At 34.6% G+C, this 22,807-nt stretch overlaps 1 protein-coding gene across 1 annotated transcript in view; it reads left to right on the top strand.

The window, feature by feature from the left end:
- The window catches only part of CUNH8orf34 (chromosome unknown C8orf34 homolog), a 378,334-nt gene that overhangs the window by 125,594 nt on the left and 229,933 nt on the right, over positions 1-22,807 (top strand). The window contains 2 exon segments of the mRNA XM_055318190.1: positions 11,792-11,964; positions 21,156-21,322. Coding sequence (XP_055174165.1) covers positions 11,792-11,964; positions 21,156-21,322 — 340 coding nt within the window.

Genomic DNA, 22,807 nt, shown 5'->3' with positions numbered 1-22,807 from the left:
GACAAGATACCATTGAGCAACTTTTTCAGCTTCTTTCCTGTAGAAAAATGGCGGCCCCAAGGGGTGTTTACATCTTGTAGTCTCAGTGCCTTTTACTTCAGGTGCTTTTTGCCAATTCAACTGTTTTAAATAATTTTGAGGTTTTCTTTGTTTTTTTTTTTTTCTCTCGCCTTCTTGTGCCAAAAACCACATTCACAATTATTTTCAGGACATGCATCTCTCTCCAGATTTCATTAATGGTATTTTAGATGTTGTGAAAAAACATCCTAAATAAGATACCTTCTTAATTTTTTCAGAAGTCTTAATGAAGGGCCTTAGAACCACATCCTTGATTTCTTCACTTTTCTGAGGCCTTTTCTTTCTGGCAGGGCCATGAATTTAATATTTATACAAGGATTATCTTAGTTTAAAAATCTTGAGCTGTCAAGAAAGGCTGGATATAAGAAGCTTGGCCAGACTTTTAATATTTCCTCTAAATTTTGCTTGCAAATTGGTAAGTTATTTTTTGCACTCATCTATTTCTTGAAGAAACTTATCATATGTAGCTAAAAGCAAGTAAGTAATGTTTACAGATTTTTTCTTAGATATCTCTTTGTGCAATTTTGAAACTTCATTTGATCACTTCTTATCTTAACCAGAGATGGCAGTTTTACCAAATGATTAATACCACATAACACTGGCCTCCATTTTCCAGCCTCTTATAATAATTTCCTCACTGTTTTTACAGCCAACATCTACCACTGTATCCCAAAGCCAATGACATATATTTTAAGTTTTTATTAAGCAATATTCTACTTCTAGGATTAGTTTGTTTCAGTTAGCTATAGCTGTGTAATGTTTTACCCCAAAACTCAGAGGCTTGAAACAATAAAATTAATTTTTCCTACTTTCCTGAATTCAGCTGACCTATGCTGGATCTTGGTTGGATGGGTTCAACATATCTTAATTGGAGTTTCTTATGTGTCTGGAGTTTGGCTACTGTCAGCTGATATAGAGTGGGCTTGTTTGTTGTCATTCAGGTGTGTTACAAATGTTTCTTATCTTCATTTTGGGGCTAGTGGACTAGCATAGACATACCCTTCTCATAAGGATGGCAGAAATACAAGAGAAAAAGTAGAAACATGTAAAGTATCTTAAGGCCTAGGCTTCTAACAGGCAAACAGTAATGTGCATATTTCATTGGCTAAAACAGTTCACATGTGAAGAGTAAATTTATCCACTTAAAAAAAAAGAGACTGTAAACTTATATGATGAGGGGCATGGACTCAAAGAGGTTGAACAATTAGAACCATTAATGCCATCATACCATACACTAAAGGTATGATCACTAAGCCAAAAGCTCTAGGCTACTGGGGATCTGTCAAAAGGCTCAGAACATATTTGTTTGTTTGTTTTCACAGAATGTAATATATAGTTTTTGAGAAAAACATGTGCTAAGTAAACACATTAAAGACTAAAATACAATACTCTGAGTACTCCTTCTAGTTACTGAGGCACTGATTTTCAGCAGTTTATATTGATTACTAAGGAAGAGTAAAGGCTACAGAGTTAGTATGAGAAAGGAAATAATGAAGACCAGAGCAGAAATAAGTGAAATAGAAAATAGGATGGTAATTGAAAAGATTAATGAAGCTAAGAGTTGGTTCTTTGAAAAAATAAACAGAACTGGCATCTTTAGCTTGGCTAATCAAGAAAGAGAGAAAAGATTCAAAAAAAAATATAAGTGAAAGAAGTGATATTACAATTAATGCTATAGAAGTACAAAGGATCATGAGACTACTATGAACAATTAGTGCCAATAAACTGAATAATATAGGGAAAAAAACTGCACAAATTCCTAGAAACATACAACCTACCAAAATTGAATCATGAAGAAACAGGAAATTTGAACAGATCAATAACAAGTAAAGCGATTAAAGCAGAAATCAAAAACTTTTTCACAAAGAAAAGCCTTGGACCAGATGATTTCATTGATGAAATCCAGTGAACATTTAGGGAATTAACACCAATCTTTCGCAAACTCTTCCAATTGGAACAATGAATGTTGTTAAAATGTCCCTGCTACTCAAAGCCATCTGTAGGTTCAATACAATCCCTACCAAAATTCCAATGGCATTTCCCACAGAAATAGAAAAAACAATCCTAAAATTTGTATGGGACCACAGATAGCCAATGCAATTTTGAGAAAGAAGAATAAAGCTGGAGGCATCACATTTCCTGATTTCAAACTATATTACAAAGCTAGAATAGCTAAAATAGTATGGTGCTATTATAAAAATGGAAACATAGGCCAATGGAACAGAATCAAGAACCCAGAAATAAGTCATGCATACTTGGACAATTAATATTTAACAAGGCATCCAAGAAACCTCAATGGGGAAAGGATAATTTCTTTAGTAAAAGTTGGGAAAACTAGATACTCAAATGCAAAACAATGAGATTATATTTCTGTGGCATTTATTGTATTGTTTTCCATTTCTCATTTTGTTTTTTTGAGTCTTCTCTCTTTTTTCTTTTTTAATGTAAAGTATTGCCAATTGTGGGTTGTTTTTTTTTTTAATTCGTCATTACTAAAAAAAATTAAAAATAAAAAAATAAAAATAAAAATAAAAAAATAAATTTGTCATTACTTTCGAATTATGTTATTGTTTATTCTTGTCTCTATTTTATTTCTCATCTTTCTTATTTCCTTCCTATACTAAATTTCAGTTAGATTTCTTCTTTCTGTTGTTCCTTGTGGTATATTGCTGTCTATTTGAACGTTTTTATAGAGATTTATTTATTTTGGCGGGGAAGAGAGAGAGAGAGACAGACAGAAAGTGAGCACTAGCTGGGGGGAGGTGCAGAGAGAGAGAGAGAGAGAGAGAGAGAGAGAAGCAGTCCCCTCTGTGCAGAGCACCTGACATGGGGCTTGGTCCAGAACCCCAGGATCAGGATCTGAGCTAAAGGCAGATGCTTAACTTACTGAGCCACCCAGGCACCCCAGGAACTATTTTTCTTAATATAAGCATTTATAGCATAAAAAAATTAAAATTAAAAATAGAATTAAAAACAAGAATGAACTTTGACCCTTATTTCATACCAAGTACAAAAATCAACTCAAAATGCATTAAACACTTAAATTTAAGACTCCTAGAAGAAAGATTTCACTCACATTGGTATTGATAGTGCTTTAAAAATTTTTTAACACCAAAAGCACAGGCAACAAGTAGGACTACATCAATCTAAAAAGCTTCTGCACAGAAAAGAAAAAAAAAGCTGAAAAAGTAACCTATTGAATGGGGGGAAATATTTGTAAATCATATATCTGATAACAGTTTAATATCCAAAATACATACGAAACCCATACAGCTCAATAGTAGTAAAAAAACCAATCTGAAAAAAAATATAAAAAAATCTGATTTTTCAAAATTGGACAGAGGACCTGATCAGACATTTTTCCAAAGAATATAGATAAATGGCCAGGTATATGAAAAGGTGCTTAACATCACTAATCATCAGGGAAATGCAAATCAAAACTATGATGTATCACCGCACACCTAATAGAATGTCTCTTATCAAAAAGGAGATAGCAAGTGTTAGCAAGAATGTGGAGAAAAGGGAACCCTTGTATACTGTTGATGGGAATGTAAACTCATGGCTACTATAGAAAGCAGCATGGGGGTGCTTCAAAAAAACATAAAACTATGATTCAGCAATTCCACTTCTGAGTATGTATCTAAAGGAAATGAAATCACTTTCTCAAAGGGATATCTGACTTCCATGTTTACTGCAGTATTATTTGCAATAGCCAAAACATGAAAACAATCTAGATTGCCTATTGATAGATGAATAAAGAGAAAGTGATTATTTACATATATATGTATATATCGTATACTTATGATATATAATGGAATATTATTCAGCCAAAAAAGGAAGGAAATCCTGCTATTGTCATTGTGACAATGTGGATGAACCTTGAGGGCATTATGTTAAGTGAAATAAGTCAGCCAGAGAAAGACAAATATTCTATAACCTCACCAGTTTGTGAAATCTAAAAAAAAAAAAAACCCTAACCTATAAAAAGAGAGTAGAGTGCTGATTGGCAGAGGTCAGGGTGTGGGAGAAATGGGTGCAAGTGATCAGATGTAGACTTCCAGGTATAAGATAAACAGGATTTGAGGATCTAATGCACAGCATGGTGACTAAGGTTTTCAGGACTATATTGTATACTTGAAAGTTGCTTAAAAAAGTGGATCTTAAAAGTTCTCACTACACACACACACACACACACACACACACACAATAATTATGTGAAGTGATGAGTACATTAGCTAACCTTATGGTAATCATTTTGCATTATATGTGTATGTCAAGTCATTATGCTATACAGTAAACATATATGTCAATTATATCTCAAAGCTGGAAAAAATAAAAGAAGGGACAGTAGGAAAAAAGCTTTTAACTATCTGCTTACATTACTTTCTTTAAACTCTAATTCAAGTTCAATGTGTGGATTGCTTTAACAGTGATTATTAAAATAAACATTTAATGGAATTTTGTGTTAAACATTTAATGTGTGATTATGTGTTCCATAACTTTCCTTTTGTGAACTGGTAGGATTAAAATAATTTACTCAAAAGCTTAAGAGTTTGTAAGAAATATTTAATGATTTTAAATAGATTGCATTGCATCTTGTAGACCTTTTTATATAGCTTAAAAATGTATTAGTGTTGTCCATGAATCTTTTATATGATTTTTTTATATATGATTTTTAGTAAAACATAAAGATACTTCATAATTTGCCACATTTGCATTGATTTTCTTTCTATGAATTATTTTTAATTCATTTATACAAATTTTATGCCTATTTTATGAAATCATAATTATGCTAGTAATTATGGAGAAAACAAAGGAACTTAAGATGTGATCTCAGGCTTCCATAAACATCTTGATTTATTAAGAAGAGAAAACAAATTTCTGGGGAAGATGACAGAGTCGGAGGATCCTAGGCTCAGCTCATACCACAGAGACACCTAGATAACACCCACATTAAATAATAATGTAAATAATGCAGAAAACAACCCGAAGATTGGAAGAACAGACTCCTCACAGTTGGACTTAGAGAAGAGGACACGTTGAAAGTGGTAGGAAGGGTGGAGACATGGTCAGGAACCCAGAACATCCATCCATAGCAGAGAGAGGTACCATAGGCACAGAGGAGGAGAAAGGAGCAGAGCCCATACCAGGCACCCCAGGCATGGGGGACGTGCAGTGGGAAAAAAAAAAAAAAAAAACAACAACAACAACAACAAAAACTTTGGCTTTGGAACCAGAGGGGCTTAACTTTGAGAGTTCTTATACTCAATGGCACTAAACACCTGGAACTTTAAAAAATCAGTGGGCTTGGCTCTGGGAGAGAAAGAGGGTGATAGGAAACTGAGTTCCACCCTAAAAGAGACAAACAGCCCTACTGAGATACAGTATAGAAGCAGCAGTTTGGAAAATACCTGAGATTTATTTGCTGATCTCAGAACATGTGCTGGAGGGGCAGGGATCTTTAGGAGACTTCTCCAGAATAAAGAGGCTGGTAGGAACCATTCCCCCGACCCCACCCCTCACTGGCCTAAATACATGGACACCTGCTGGAGCCAGTGAGAACATTCTCCATCTAGATTGCTAACACTGTGCCCTGCCTCCCCCACTTTCTCCTATGGATGCACCTTCTTCAATTCACCTTTGGCAGGAGTCCATGCAAAGCAGGGCCACAATCCTGTCAGTATGCAAATAGCCTCAAAGGATGCCATCACCACTCCAAAGTGACCCAGTGTTGACAAAGTACAACATACTTTCATGTTATAAATCCTCAACAAAGTAGGTTTAGAGAGAACATACTTCAATATAATAATGACCATATGCATAAAAATCACAGCTAATCTCATACTCAATGGCAAGGAGCTGAAAGCTTTCCCTTAAGATCAGGAACAAGACAAGGACATTAACTCACCGCTTTTATCCACTATGGCACTGGAAGTCCTAGCTACAGCAATTAGACAGGAAAAAGAAATAAAAATGCACCCAAATAGGCAAGAAGTCAAACTTTTACTGTTTGTAGATGACATGGTACCATACATTAAAAACCCTAAAGGCTCCACCAAAGAACTACTAGAACTGATAAATGAATTTGGTAAGGTCACTGCATACAAAATCAATATACAAAAATCTATTGCATTTTTATACACTAATAACAAAGTAGCAGAAGGAGAAATTAAGAAAACAATCTCACAATTGTACCAAAAATAATAAAAGACCTAAGAATAAACTTAACCAAGGAAGTAAAAGGACTGTACTCTGTAAACTATAAAACACCGATGAAGGTAACTGGAGATGACACAAACAAATGGAAAGATAGTCCATGCTCATGGATTGCAAGAACAAATATTGTTAAAAATGTTCATATTAAAAAAAACTTCATATTACCCAAAGAAATCTACAGATTTAATGCAATCCCTATCAAAATACAAAGAGCATTTCTCATGGAACTATAACAAATAATCCTAAAATTTTCATGGAATCATGAAATATTTTTTCCCATTTAATATTCTTGCCTCCTCTGTAGAGAGTCATTGACCATATAACAGGAGGTTTATTTCTGGGCTCTCTATTCTGTTCTACTGATCTATGTGCCTATTTTGTGCCATGACTATACTGTATTGATTACTACAAGCATTGTAGTATACCTTGAAATTGGAGATTGTGATACCTTCCAGTTTTGTTCATGCTTCTCTTTTTTTTTCATTCTTTTCAAGATTACTTTAGGATTATTTTTTTATTTTTTAAGAAATGATGTTGGGAAAACTGGACAACAGCTTAAAAAGAATGAAACTGGACCATTTTCTTACACCACACACAAAAAATAAACTCAAAATGGATTAAAGACCCAAGTGTGAGACCTGAAATCCTAGAAGATAACATAGGCAATAATGTATCTGACATTGTCTGTAGCAATATTTTTCTAGATATGTCTCCTGAGCCATGGGAAACAAAAGCAAAAATAAACTATTAGGACTATATCAAAATAAAAAGCTTCTGCACAGCAAAATAATCATCAAAACTAGAAGACAAGCTACTGAACAGGAGAAGATAATTGCAAATAACATATCTAATAAAGGGTTAGTATCTAAAAATATAAAGACAATGCAATTCAACACCAAAAACCAATAATCCAATTAAAAATGGGCCAAAGACATGAACAGACATTTCTCCAAAGAAGACATACAGATGACCAACAGATACATGAAAAGATACTCAACATCACTTATGGTCAGGGAAATCTAAGTCAAGACTAAGTGATATCACCTCACACCTATCAGGATGTCTAAAATTAAAAAAAAAAAATGCTGGTGAGGATATGGAGAAAAAGGAGCTCTCGTGCAGGGTTGGTGAGATTGCACACTGGTGCAACCACTGTAGAAAACAGTAGGAAGTCAAAAGATACATGCACCCCTATGTTTATTGCAGCATTATATATAATAGCAAAAATATGGAAGCAACCCAAATGTCCACCAACAGATGAAAGGATAAATATATATAATATATATATAATATATATATATATATATAATTGAATATTACTTAGCCATAAAAAATAATGAAATCTTGCTATTTGCAACAACATGGATGGCTCCAGGGAATATAATGCCAAGTGAAATAAATCAGTGAGAGAAAGACAAATACCATATATTTTCACTCATATGTAGAATTTAAGAAACAAACCAAATAAAGAAAAAAAGAAAAAAAAGAAAAAAGCAGACTCACATAGAACAAATTGGTGGCCACCAGAGGGATAGTGGGTTGGGAGGATGGGCAAAATAATTGAAGGGGGATAAGAGGACACTTCTCATGATGACCATTGAGTAATGGTTAGAATTGTTGAATCACTGTATCATCCACCTGAAACTAATATAACGCTATATGTTAATTATAGTGGAATTAAAAAGTAAACAAAAACCAGAAAACAAATTATGTGGAGTATGATCAAATGTGATAAAGTAGTCTGAGCAGTTGAACTCCTTGTGAATTAGCCAGTGGGAGTAGGCTAATGGTGAGAGTAGGTCTGGTTTACTTCTAGGATAGGTTAACTTTCTGCTGATTGAAGATACTAAGCAAATCTGTGATCTTTGGTTGAATTTTTGACCAGAAATGCTTTTCTTATTAAATTTAAACATACTTACTTAAGAATCTCAACCTCTAGAGGCATCTAGCCTTAGGAGGGCAAAGGAATATGTATTTATACATTTTTAAGGAATAATTAGGATTTAGATTGTTTAGCATTGTCATTGTAAATTATTTAAATATACTTAAAAAATTTTCAAGAACTTACTGCTTTTAACATGCATTTTAAAATTTCTTTTGCTATGTAATAACATTTATGGTGTATTGTATATAGTGTTAAGAACTGCTTTCTTCACTGAAATCCTTTCATAAAAATTTGTTTACTTAGCTTAAACAAATATAAGCAATATATCCAAGGAAACATTTGCTATTTTAATATATTGCAAGTAAACAGATTACATTCAAAAATTTCTATAGATAAAACATTTTCAAAAAGACATATATATCAAAAGAGCTTTGATCATTCTGACAGAACATGAAGACTCCTAACTCTGGGAAACGAACTAGGGATGGGGGAAGGGGAGGAGGGTGGGGGGTGGGGGTGAATGGGTGACGGGCACTGAGGGGGGCACTTGACGGGATGAGCACTGGGTGTTATTCTGTATGTTGGCAAATTGAACACCAATAAAAAATAAATTTATTATTTAAAAAAATGAAAAATAGACAAAGTAGAATCCCATTTTGTCACTTGTAAAATACTTCCTGATTCCTCTGAACCCTGTTTGCCGCTTTGTATTGCTTTGTTCATCAGCTATTTCTCACTAAAAGTCCTGCTACCAGCTAGTGTTAAATAGGCTGCATATCAAGCACTTTATCCTCTCAGTGTTCTACTTTCCAACAGCAATGGCATCTATCATTCTACTTAACTTCCCAGTAAGCAACCAGGGAGTTATTTCTGATTCTGCAGCTCTCAACTTTTGATCATACTCAACTCTAAATTCTATTTCACATTTTTCATTTACAGTGTCCAAACCCACTCCTTTCTGTTGTTACATGGTCAGTGTCTTTGTCCCCATTCTTATCTTTTGAGCCTATAATAGGACAGATCTCCAACCCCAATTGTTTCATTACATAAATGAGATGAATAACATTGAACTAATTATCCAACCTTTTGAATACTCTATCTATAAAATTAAACTTCAAAGGATGAAAATTTGCCCCATCAAATTTCTGTTCTGTTTACTCTGCCCGTATTGACAACCAAGGATCTATTTTTACCCAACTTGCCCGTTCTTGCCGTTCTTTTTATCATTTTATCCCCAGATATGTCACACATGTAGAAATGGTTTTAATATAGTCCACACCCTTAAGTAATTGTATCTAGCATATGTACAGAATTCTGTACTTTAACTCTGCTACCAGTGAACTCATTTGATACAATAGGTTTTGTAATTCCGACCATCACTGTTGTACATTTGGACAAAGTGAAATTCACAAAATAAATAACAGTTCAGACATATAGGCCAAAACTGATTCTGAAGCTGTAAATATGTTCATAATTTTGTAAAATTCTAAAGCATGCCTTTACTTCAGTTCATTGTTAAAAACAAATATAGGTTTAAAATTTAAGAATAATGCTGTTAATTTTAATTGTTATACTTCAAATGATATTGGATTGTGACAAGTGAATGTGCCTTTCTAGTAATTTAATCCAATAATTTGATTTCGGACCTGAAAGTGCTTTGATTTCCTGATTATGGGAACATAAATACAGAAGGAATTCCAATTATTTGCTGTTATACAAACACCTGATAAAATTTATCTGGTACATTTACTTGGGGACTAAGAAATCGGTATTAAGATATCCAACTATTTTCTGTCCCTTGATAGCAGTTGGATAAATATTCATCATATATGTCCTAATCATATTTAACATGTTGCCTTTGGTGTAATATTAATATTAATTAATATTATAGTGTATGTATTGTTATACTATATTTGTATTGTATTATATTTGTATAATATTTTGGAGAATTGTAAAGACCCAGAAGATCAGGTCTGAATTTTTAAGGAATTACTCAGAAATCTTATAATACTAAAAACTATAGAGAAACATAATTTAAGTTAGGTCTGTGTTTCTCAGATCAGGTTATTTTTAAATGCATTTTTTTTCTCATTATAAGACAAGTATATATCACAATACTACAAAGACATGGAAACACAAAAAGAAGAAACTAAAATGACCTGTAAGCCCTCTGTTCAGATAAAACCACCAAATTTTGGTTTTACCACTGTTTCTCCCAATAAATGAAGCAGTATCTGGCACACAGTGTGTCTTAATAAATATAAGAAAGTTAATAAATGAGTAAATTACTGTCTGAGTGATGAGTTATAGATCAACCCTAACAATTGGTTTTCTATTTTTCTTTTGTGTAATGCAAGTGCCCCACTTAAGCCTTGATTGTCAAAGTGTCCACTTCAAAGATGGCTAATCCGATAAACACATTATCAACCGCAGTAGACTAGATAAAGGTCCAAGCCACCTCCTCTGGCTGAAGCTTTTTTATTTTAGAGATCTTGGTTGATTTCAATTACTATTCGGGCCACTTGTTTTTTTCTCTCTCCGTGCTTTTAATTCCCATTCTTATTTTTTAAATTGACCAATAAAGAGTGAGCCCAGAAAACCCTAGGCTTCCACCCTGAACCCCAATAAAAGCAGAACCTCGTAATTTCTCTGTTCTCTCTCTCTCTACCTGTGATGTCACTGTATGGCCCCCAGGTGTGCTGTGTAATTCACAGGTCTTATAAGCAATAAATTTCTAATTTTTCAAAGTTTCCTGATGGTTATTGCTGAAGGGACTCTTGTAATTACAAGAACCACACATTGGTTATTGAGAGGATGAGGCACAAAATATTGATGTGCACTCATATGAATTTTTATTTTTTAAATTATTTTTATTTATTTATTTTTTATGTGAATTTTTAAAACAAAACTAAGATCATAGAGTAGGCATGCTTTTACATTTTTCTTCACTTACTGAGATATCTCAAGCAATTACACATATTCAGTATTTTAATACCTTTCAAATTATTAAATGATTTAATTTTTCAAAGTATCATTTTAAGAACCACATCATATGCAAATCTATGAAGAGAATCACTTAAAATTTTTTTTAAATTAGTGTAGCATACCTGTCATTGATATTGCTCCACTTGTAACTTCCACTGGATCCCTACAAGTCCAAACTATTTCACAATTGGAGGCAATCCATCCTTCCACCATCGCCTCTTGACTTTATTTCCTGACTTCATACCAGTTTCCTCATAAGAAGTTATTTACCATTTACAGCAATGCTAAGCTCTTTCACATTTGGAGCCTTACCACACATGTTTCCTTTTGTCACAAATGCTAGTCTCAGCTCCTCCTTCCTGAGAACACATATGCAGCTTTCCAAATCCAAATCACAAATTTCACTCCGGATCCTTTGTCACAGTGACCTTCAGGAGTTAGCACAAATTACATAGAGTAAGTCATCCAATAGAAAATGGAGAGAACTAAAAAATTAAGTCAATTCAAAAAGAAAAAAAGGAACATTTTGATTTGCCGAGGCAGTTGAAAGTCTAGATAAAATTACTTCCCTGTTGTCCTATTAACAAGAATAAGTTATGAGTCAGTACATTCCTTTCTTCTCTTTAGGAAACAGTGGCGTTTAATTCTTCTCTTCTGAGACCCCGTGTAATTGGAGAATGGATTGGTAGAGAAGAGAACGATGCTGACCCACTCGCCGCTGAAATGCTACAGCCCCCAGTTCCAAGAAGTAAAAATGAGCAATGGGAAAATGAAGATAATAGCTCAAGCCCTGCAGGAAGGTGAGATGAGATGCCTTCTAAGATTCTGAATATTTTTCATCGTTAAAAGCTAACGGGGAAATGAATCCAACTGTGTGATTTTGATGAAATAATTTAGCAATTTTATATAGAAAACTATGTTGGTTCCACATAAGATAAAAATTCATTTCTCTGTTTTAAAATTAAAGTTTTACTAGATCTGCTTTTAGTTTTGGGTTTAATTTTTTTTTCTTTATATCTAAGAAAATCACCATCTCTCTGCTACTAAAACCAAATGGAGAAATAATTTCAAAGACCTAGGCTGTCAGTCAAGACCCACTATAATGCTGGGCAGAGAGTGGCTGACCATTAAGAACTGGAGATGGAGGGCTTCTCTCTTACCAGAAAAATATAGTTGGTCAACAAGAAGAAGAAACTATTAAAAGTATAATAGATCACATGAAGCAGAGTTAATATAGAATAAGAGAGAAAAACCTTGGTTTAGAACCATTTAAATTTAGAGTTGCTAACTATGATTGAACATGATTCTTTTCATTTTCCAAGTTTAATTTTGGAAGCATTTATGATTTGTGAATTTGAAAACCCATATTTCACTTACCCAGTCCTATGATGCTCAAAATGGTGGTGGGAGATTTGCCTAATGTTTCCATATGCTGATAGAAATGAAGCAGTTTTGAAATGTCCAGATCATATTTATTAGAAAAAATTATATTCAGAACAACATTTTTCTTGTTTTATAATATTACCTGCAGGGAGTAAAACCCTAAAATGAAAACTTCCACAATGAAGTTGGAGTGAAAAAGCATTATGAAGGCATGGCTTACACTAGCCTCAGAAAATGGATTTAAATACTCATGCATTGAATGTGAGAGAGCCAAAACTTTCTTTGGGTGCTACTAGCTGACCACCACAGAAGAGTTTTTCCTATGCATAGTATAACCAGAGTAACTTTTATTCCCTACATTAAATTTAGCAGCAACCAATAACTATTCTTTCTCAAGGAGAAAATTGTATTTTCTACAATGTAATAGCTTTCAGGGTTTTTTTTTTTTTTTTTTTTTTTTTTTTACTTTGACTTATCACTTGGCTAGAAGGAAGGAAATTCAGAATACTCATTAATGTGCTTCAGGCATATAGAAAATTGATTCTATTTCCATGAGAAATAACTTTTAAATTATTTAAATAGTTGAAGTGTCCTGTATAAGGAGAAGAAAACCATTTTAAAAAATCCATTTACCTTCTTTTGTGAAATGCCAGATCGATTTCACCTGTCAATGAGGGTAATTTTATTTTTAATACCAGACTTATGAAACTCACTAGACCTTTATCTTTAGTCATTGCCAGATTCTCTGAATGGTCTCTGAATGTAAAGTAGCGAAATGTCAACCTTCATTTTGCTTTCATTTAGTCATAATAATAATCGGGGCTATTTATTGCAAATGTTAGTGCTTCTGTTTTCTTCCTAGCTTCAGTGAGCTCTGATTCCCTTTTGAATATCCAATAAAGGGGAATCTTTCCTTCAGTTCTAGTCAAATCTATTACCCAGAAAACTCAACCAATGAAGACCTCTCTCAAATATTTGTTATGAAAAGTTATTTTTAGTGTTTCTTTTCTCCATCTTTAAATTATGCATTGAGGTATTCTCTACAAAATGAAGGCAAGTGAAGTCTCGCACCAGTGCCCCATCAGAGCAGAAAGAATGCATGCATATCTGAACTTAGTTTAAAGAATAGCAGTAAACACTTGGGGTAGAAACTGTCTCTCTCTCATCTTCTAATACCAAACAGGATTCTGAATTTATACCAAGAACTTACATAGCATTAGATTTGATTTGGATGAATAAAAATAGATTGGGGAGAAATTATTTAAGGTCTCTAGAGGCTATAACTAGAGCGTTAGCTTTTGTATTTAAGTAGTAATGAACTTGTAACAGTCTTAAACATTAACAAGCTAAGTGATACTCTACGCTTAGGAAAAAGAAGATTTAATTTTCAAGGATGACTTCTTCCATTTTTCTCTCCCCTGCTGGGCCTGGCTCATTGTCATTACCAATAGACATCTGTTAGGTGAGGAAAGGAGACATAGAAGGCTGTGAGTAGACATCTGCTAAATAAAGCTTATTTATAAGAAGGATTGTTTATAGTCTATTGTAACTTTTTGCCCTTTCCTATCACAGTTTTTCCTGTTGTTAATTCCTCAAGTCTTATTTGAATGGCTGCTATTACAACACTCCATCTTTAGTACATAGCCAGCTTTTCTCCTTAGGTCCTGCATGTAGAACATTGTATGAAGAGGGCCAGCAGCTTTAGTACTTGTAGCTGTCACCTGAAGAGTTAAGTGCTGGTTAAAAGAAAGGCAGTTATGAGGGCAATATAGAGAAACCAATAGGATAAGACAAGAGGGACTGACATGTGGTCCCTGACTACTCCGTGGTCTCTGAATGGACCCAAGAGATCTGTGAATCTCTTGAAATTAAATTATGTAGACAGTGTTCTGTGTATATACACATGGACATTTTCCTGACATATCTTTCTTAGATTTTCCAAAAGGTTTTGTTACGTAAGTTTAAGAAAGAAATTAAAGCATCTGAGCAAGAATAGTAACAGGGGTTTATCAAAGAGAGAGGTGAATACACTGGGGAATGATTGAAGGCTTTCTGATACTATCAATTGACATGAATTGCTATGGCTTATCTAGCCATTTAGTGGGAAAGCCTACATGTTTATTGCACATTTAGAGATTTTAAAAATAATCACACATTGGTAATATAAATGTAAATGTAAATAAAAAGTGTAATAAATCCATATAATTCTGTTTTAAGCCATCTTAACTAACCTTTGCAATAGATGGGTAATGGATTTCCTAAAATTACTAACTAAATTGTAATGTGAATTTGTAAACAGGCTTATCAAGCCTTGAAAGCATGATGAAGCTCTTCTGAGCTTAACCACTTTATTAAAACAAGACTAATATCAATAAATATTCTAGATCTGGTAAATTGGCATTGTTAAGTGAGGATTATTATTAGATGGTAAATATGCCATAAAATGAATAGAAAATCTTACAATTTAGAAATATGTATTAAATATTAAAATAAAAACTAAATTCACTTTCCATTAAGAAATGTTTCTTTTCATTAAAGCTCATATTTTCTTCTGATGTATCTGTTAACAAAGCCTGGAAATGCTCCTCTTCTTTTAGAGCTTCCTCAGTTGGCAGCAAGAGACAAATAAGTAAAAAACCAAAAATGGCAAATATGTATACATATGTCAGAGACTGAATTAAGCTTAATAATTTAGGGATATTCTAACATGTAGCAGAAAGAATATTGGTTAATCAAAAATTAATCTGCCAGAGGAATCAGAATAGAGGCCTTAAAAATACCTAAAACATTTGAAGGATATGCCTTATGACTCACACATTTCTTTTTTAAAGCCAAAAATGTATGTAACTAAATCATGCATTTATTTCAGAATGTTGATGAGGTCATTTTGATATGTTCAAAATTTGTTCTTTCTCATTTATTCATTTATTTCTTTACGAGATATATATCCTAACTCAAGTTATTATTTTATGGAATATATTTCTAGTCGCCTATGGACTCAAAGACTCATTTGTAATCTCTAGATAGGCAACATTTTGGACTTAATCAGTGTCTAGGACTCATAGCCTAGTACTATCTTTATCACCAAACCATGTATTTTAATGACACTAAAGGAAACACTTAACCCTCATGAAATGATCTTAGTCATTTTTGGCTGTTGAATAGGAGTTATGTACTTATAATCTGCCATTTGGGGGCACCTGGGGGGCTCAGTGGTTGAGTGTCTGCCTTTGGCTCAGGTTGTGATCCCGGAGTCCTGGGATTGAGTTCTGCATCAGGCTCCCTGCAGGGATCCCAATAAATAAAATCTTTAAAAAAAAAAATCTGCCATTTGTTCCTCATCTTCGACATCCCAATTTACATATTTTTCCTTTTTCTTTTTCGCTACCAATATATTTCTCTGGATTTTCATGTCTGTCAATTTGGAGGGCTCATATACATCGTCTTATATTAATTCTTTATTTAATGTGTTAAAAATGGTAGAAAAAGTGAATTCATTAAACATTTATTGAGCATTAGGGGATCCCTAGGTGGCTGAGTGGTTTAGTGCCTGCCTTCGGCCCAGGGCATGATCCTGGAGTCCTGGGATCGAGTCCCACATCAGGCTCCCTACGTGGAGCCTGCTTCTCCCTCTGCCTGTGTCTCTGCCTCTCTCTCTCTCTCTCTCTCTCTGTGTGTGTGTGTGTGTGTCTCATGAATAAATTTTAAAAATCTTTAAAAAAATAAATATTTATTGAGCATTAACACAAGGTAATGTTCTAGATACTATGATACCAATATGAAAAAGAACATTCTAGATTCAAAACACTTTCAAATGAGGAGAATGACAAAGAAATATGTCATTTCTGCAGTGCAGCACTCAAAATGCCTAGTATATAAAAAGCACTTAATAAATATCTGCTAAATTAATTATAAAACCATCATATCTAGATATGGTAAAAAAAAAAAAGACAACTCTTATGCAACCAAAATACAACAATTCAGTGTGAAACTTTTTATCTTCAACAACTGGGACCTTAATGCAAAGAGAGTCCTTTACTTTCTGGCTAGAGTCTAGAAGGGCACAGATTCTGTCTGCTGGGCTGCAGTGGTGAACTAAACAAGTTTAGGAGATAGATCAAGAGGGGAATAATCCAGTTTTCCACTGAGAAGAGCACCTGGGGTCAGATAAAACTAATACTTAACCAACCTGTGTTCAGAAACAAGAATATGTAACAAAATACAGCAGGGTCAGACATCCAGGGAAGAGTGGGGTCAGGAGGAGGGAAACAAATGGTCAGAATGCAGGCAGGCCATCAGGAGTGAGAGTAAGGTTCCACCTAGAGAGGGAGGAGAGTGGCCACTTCAAACCACCCTTTTCTATCTGATCTGGTTCAGAATTTATCTTTTTGAACCAAAGTCAGATGGAGTCCTAGAGTGTATTAACACCACATTGAAGTATTAACTACTCTTCTTTTTCACAAGGCCTCTTTCTGATTCCCTTTCTCTCTAGGTGGGATATTACTGCCCAAGGAAATACCTGTAAATATCTAGGATGCTGTACATTGTGGTTTTTTTTTAGCACAAAATGGTATTAATTATCATTTATTGGCTGCTGTTGGTGCCTTATATCTCATACTTCATTTCATCCTCATGAAACATTATCATCTGTATTTTAAGAATAAGGAGACTAAGTCCCAAAGTAGTTACATCAGTATCCCAAGATAACTATTAATTAGCTGAGCCAGTCTATCTTGCTGCAAATTCTTGCTGCAAATTCTGTGCCCTTAAATGCTTTGTTATGCCACTTTTCTTCAGAAAGGAATTCAGAATCCCCTTATCATTAAGGTTTAGGATCAAAGTTGGGATAAGAGGGGGCCCAGAACGCTAAGTGTCTTAGAAAGACCGCACACCCTACCTCTCCCCATCCCACTCACCACTTGTCTGCAGTAAGAGCCCTGCTTCCCTGAGGAATGTAATGTTGTAGTTTTCACTTCTACAGTCTTTAGGTTAAAAGGAAAAGAGGAAGGTGACATCCTTGCTCCCCTTTCCTGCTTGCAGACCTTGCTGTCTCCTTTACCCCTGGTTCTGAATTTCATGTTTTATATGTGCTAATCTTCTACTACTTCTGGTAGCAATAATTTATCAATTCCCAGGTCATTCTCTTTTATTTATCTTTCTTTTTTTTGTTTTTGTTTTAGGTCATTCTCTTTTTCCTGAATTTGTAAGCATCTGGCTCACTGTCACTTTCCCCAACATCCTTCCTATCTTGATAAAGTCACTGTCCACATTGATGATTCTTCCCCAAACCTAGTCTCTCCTTCCTTTGTCTGCTCTTCCCCACTTATCTTGAATTCCACCCTGCTTCAGTCACTCATTCCCTCTGTTATTTCGAGGCCTCATTATTATTATCTGTAAACCTATAGTGTCATTTTCAGGTATTTTACTCTCTGAGTATACCTCCTGTCTTTCTAGTTTGCTCCTTCTGATACCCAGCTGTAACTGGGACCCAAATACACTGGTTCCACCCAGTTTTCCTTGCCACTCATCCAGTTTTTATTTTTGGCCCATTATTGTGATCTGTTTATTGAATATACCCTAGTTCCTTACTTCTCTTGTTCTTTGTTTTATTAGGTGGTAAAACTCTATCCTGTTTAAATCTAACTCTACCTATTCTGTGGCTGAACTGGCATAGACTGGAGAAGAACACATGCCCACACTGACTGTGAATTCATGACCACCAAACTCCAGGAGGTCATTGGTCCTGCCAAAAGATGCTCTGCATTCACTTGGTCTGTTCACATATCCACACTCCTCAGTGATGATTTCATGACTTTTCTTGTCTCCCCCAAGCTCCAGCACTTCTCCTCAATCCTTATGTTCATTTGATGTCCCTTCCAGGAATGTAAATGTCATAGTCACTCTGGAAAATGGTCTGAGAATTTTATATAAAACTAGACATGCAGATATCATATGATCCAGGAGTTGTGCTCTTGGGCACTTTCCTCAAATAAATGAAACTTATGTTTACAGAAAAGCATGTATAAAAATGTTCATAGCAACTCCAACTCCATCATAATAGCCAAAAAACCTAACATAGATGCCCTTCAAAGTGTGAATGGTTAGATAAACTGAAGTATATCCATGTCATGGAATACTACATAGCAAAGAAAAGGAATGAACCATTGATACATATAACAGCATGAATGAATCTTCAGGGAATTAGACTGCCTGAAAAAAAAATCTTAAAATTGTATGATCCCATTTATATAATATTCCTGAAATGACAAAATTAAAAGACTGGAGGATAAACTAGTGGTTGCCAGGGATTTGGGATGAGGGAGAAGGCATATGGAGGAAGGTGGGAGTGGTTAGGAAAGAGCAGTGTGAGAGTGCCTTGCGGTGTTTGAAATGGTCTGGATCTTTATTCTGGTGGTGGATACATGACACACAAACCTACACAAGTACTAAAATTATCTAGAACTAAATACAGACACACAGGCATACACATACATATGAACACAATTAAAACAGGAAATCTGAATAAGATTGGAAAATTGTATCATTGTCAGGATCCTGGTTGGAATATTGTACTATAGTTTTATTAGATGACGCTATTGAAGAAAACAGTGTAAAGAGTGCACAGGATCTCTTTGTATTATTTCTTAGAAGTACAGGTAAACCTATAATTACTTCAAAGCCAAAAAAATCAATTAAAAGTGTTAGTATCTGTTGAAAACACCTTGACGTTTTTGACAGTCTATCTCCTTTGCAGTCTTTCAGCAAAGGGCATTCTTGCAAAGGGCATTCTTGCCTAAACAGTTACTATGTTGGTCATTGCAAAATGGTAATTTTGTGATTCTGTCATGCCTTCTATATTTATTAACTAGCATTAACCTGGAAAAATAAATGCTTTTTCTCCACACCTATCTCCCCTGACCTTCTCTAACATATTCATCTAACTTAGAGGTGAACCAATGAGGTGGGGCTGATTGATCTTGCCCACTGATGACATACAATGTCATTTTTCCTGTTTCCTTCCTCGCCTTAGATAGTGTTGAACCTGGTACTTCTATTAAAACAATTTGAAATATCTCCAGCTGACATTTATCTGGTTGGTTCTTTGTGTTTATGTTTTTGTTTTTTACCAAACTTCCTCTGCATTTTGGCCTGGTGGCAATGGGGACAATGCATTTAACCCATTTCCCTTTTGGGCCTTCCTTCTGAATATCTTTAGAAAGTGTTAGACTTCCTCTACTTCATGTGTTTTGTTTTGTTTTGTTTTTCATGAGGTGACATTTGCCATCTCCTTCCTTTGGGCAATAATATGAAAAGAAATCTGATTACAGAGAAGAGAAGAAATTTGGGACAGTTTTTGAAACTGTATATGATTGTTATTTGGACTTGTGAGGTTGTCCAATTAGATACTGTCTTGAGAAGTTGGGGGAGAGAGAACCATGAAAAACCCCATTTACCCAAAGGAGCCCTGGCTTTATCACAAAGAAAACCTTCCAAATTTACAAAGATTCTTTAGACTGGAAAAAACAGAAACATGTATTTGTCAATTCTGGATCCATTCTTTCTTTTACCTCATCCAACCCCCAGATCTAGGCAGTGTGATAGAACAGTGAGGAAGTTTATTTTAATTATAGAAATTAAAATGTTCAGGGACATGGGTGGCTCATTAGGTTAAGCAGCAAACTCTTGATTTTGGCTCAGGTCATGATCTCGGGGTCCTGGGGTGGAACCCCATGTCACACTCCGTGCTCGGTGGGGAGTCCACTTGAGGATTCTCTCTCTGCCTCTTCCCCACTCATGCTCGCTCTCTCTCAAATCTTTCTTTTTTAAATGAATTAAAATTTTCATTTTAAAATAATCTTGTCATAGTATGTTAAAATAGTTATTCTATTACGTGTGTTTTTCTTTTTTTTATAAATTTATTTTTTATTGCTGTTCAATTTGCCAACATATAGAACAACACCCAGTGCTCATCCCGTCAAGTGCCCACCTCAGTGCCCGTCACCCAGTCACCCCCACCCCCTGCCCACCTCCCCTTCCTCCATCCCTAGTTCATTTCCCAGAGTTAGGAGTCTTTCATGTTCTGTCTCCCTTTCTGATATTTCCCACTCATTTTTTCTCCTTTCCCCTTTATTCCCTTTCACTATTTTTTATATTCCCCAAATGAATGAGACCATATAATGTTTGTCCTTCTCCAATTGACTTATTTGATGTGCATTTGTTTGTACATCAGGGAATTTCATATAATAATCTGGGACTTTCTACCTCCTCTTTTTAAAAAATTAGAAAAATACATTAACATTGGGCTTTGTCTTTGACATGGCAACAATTGGTAGACGCTGGTCAGCACCCTCTCCCTTAAATGGGGCAGGAGTTTCAGTTTGCTATATTTCTCACCATACCTACTTGGGAGATTTTTAATGAGGTACCAAGGATGTCTAGGAAAGAAGATAGTCTATGTTTCCATTATCCTTGGAGAAGATTTTACTAACATACCTGTAATTTTGCATCACAAAAATAATTGAATGAAAATTTGGTTGTAGACTTTATTTACCACAGCTAATTGGTAGAGTCATCATCATTGAAAACTAACATTTAAATATTTCTTCAGCTTAAAGGTGGAGCCCAAGACCAAAGGATTAAAACAGCAGCAGCAGCAACATAAGAAACTTCTGGCAGCAATGCTCTCTCAAGATTCTTTTGAGTCTCTCCACAGCTCTACCCCATCTGTAACAGAAGAAGATATTGATAATGAAGATGATGCAATGGAATTGCTGGGTAATTTTAAAAATTAATAATTTCTCTTTTTCTTCTTCTCTAGCATTGTAAAAATGGCTAGTGATAAAGAGATTTTAAAGTTTTTGAATAGTTTTGTCTTAGGGGAAAGAAACCGTTGACCCCATACTTTATACATTAGATTTTCACAAAGTTGCATGTAAGAACTAAGTTGAAATCATCTAAGCATGTGAAGTATTTATTAGACTGTATTTTGTGCTTTGTATATGCAACACTTTACCTTCTGACTCCTTAACCAAGCTTTATTCCATGTGCAATTGTGATAAAAATTCAAGTCTGTCTGCTTTATTCTTTGATTATGATTGCCTTGATCACATCTTTTGTCTATAAAATATATCCAAAATACATATTTCAGCCCTCATTCGAAGATGTCCCCCTGTTGTTTCAAGGGTGTTTTAGAAAAATACAGTAAAATTTAGAGAGACAGATAATAATTAGTGTTTTATGTCTTCTGTAAGTGACAAGAAAGTTTGCAAGATTTCAATGTTTTTATAGGCTTGTTACTTTCATGAAAAACCTTATTAGTGTTGTATATGTAGGGAACCCTTTATATCTTAAATGAAGTAAATGTGTGTTTTTATTTCACCATAAATCTTTGGATAATACTTTTTTAATTGAACTTTCCTTTTATTCTAAATCATTAAAACAGTTTCCATATACTTTGTAATCATATACTAATGTGAATAAATAATGTAATCTTTTGAAAGCTGTAAATAAGCTTAACATAGAATAAGGAGGCCCAGAAATATACAGACATTTAAAAAAATTTTTTTTCTAAACTAACTTCCTAGATTTTAAGTGTTTATGGCATTAATATATTATCATGATAAAAAGTGATATAGACCTCCTTGCGTAGACCTACAAAGGTATTATTTTTTCATTGATGGCAAGGTCACTGATGTTCTCTGATGTTATAATACTGCATTCATTCCAGCATTGAGGAGTCTTTCATGGCATTTTCACTTCATGCTGTTCATCTCTCTCTCTCTCTTTTTTAAAGAACAATTAAGTCTGGGTGTTTTTTTAAGAAATCTCATCTCCCCACCTCCAAATCATTAATGTGGCAGATGTGCCAGATGTTGTGGTACCTTCATTCAACTTCAATTCAGCCAATGTTTACTAAGCACTTGCTGTGTGCTAAGCACTAAGCTCAGTCCTAGGGACATAAAAATAAAATAATCATGGATCCTGTTTGCATGAACTTCACATTTCTAGTATTTGAGATAAAAATGCAAATACATCATTCTAGTATTTTTTGCTACAGGTGCTAATTTGATTAAGCACACAGTTTAATGTAGGGATAATACCTAATGCAGAGGTAGAGGATGGTGATCAGGGAATGTTTCATAGATGATTCCAGTGGTGAGTTGAGTCCTGGAGGACAAGTATTTGGAAGTTCAACAGGCATTGTGGTCATTACCATTCTAGGTTTGTGCTTGGAGGAATGAACTCTTCTGTAATTGTGCT

This window comes from Nyctereutes procyonoides, unplaced genomic scaffold (assembly GCF_905146905.1).
Source record: "Nyctereutes procyonoides isolate TBG_1078 unplaced genomic scaffold, NYPRO_anot_genome, whole genome shotgun sequence".
Classification (NCBI taxonomy): domain Eukaryota; kingdom Metazoa; phylum Chordata; class Mammalia; order Carnivora; family Canidae; genus Nyctereutes; species Nyctereutes procyonoides.
Note: the sequence above shows the minus strand (reverse complement) of the source record. Positions and strands in the feature narration are given on the sequence as shown.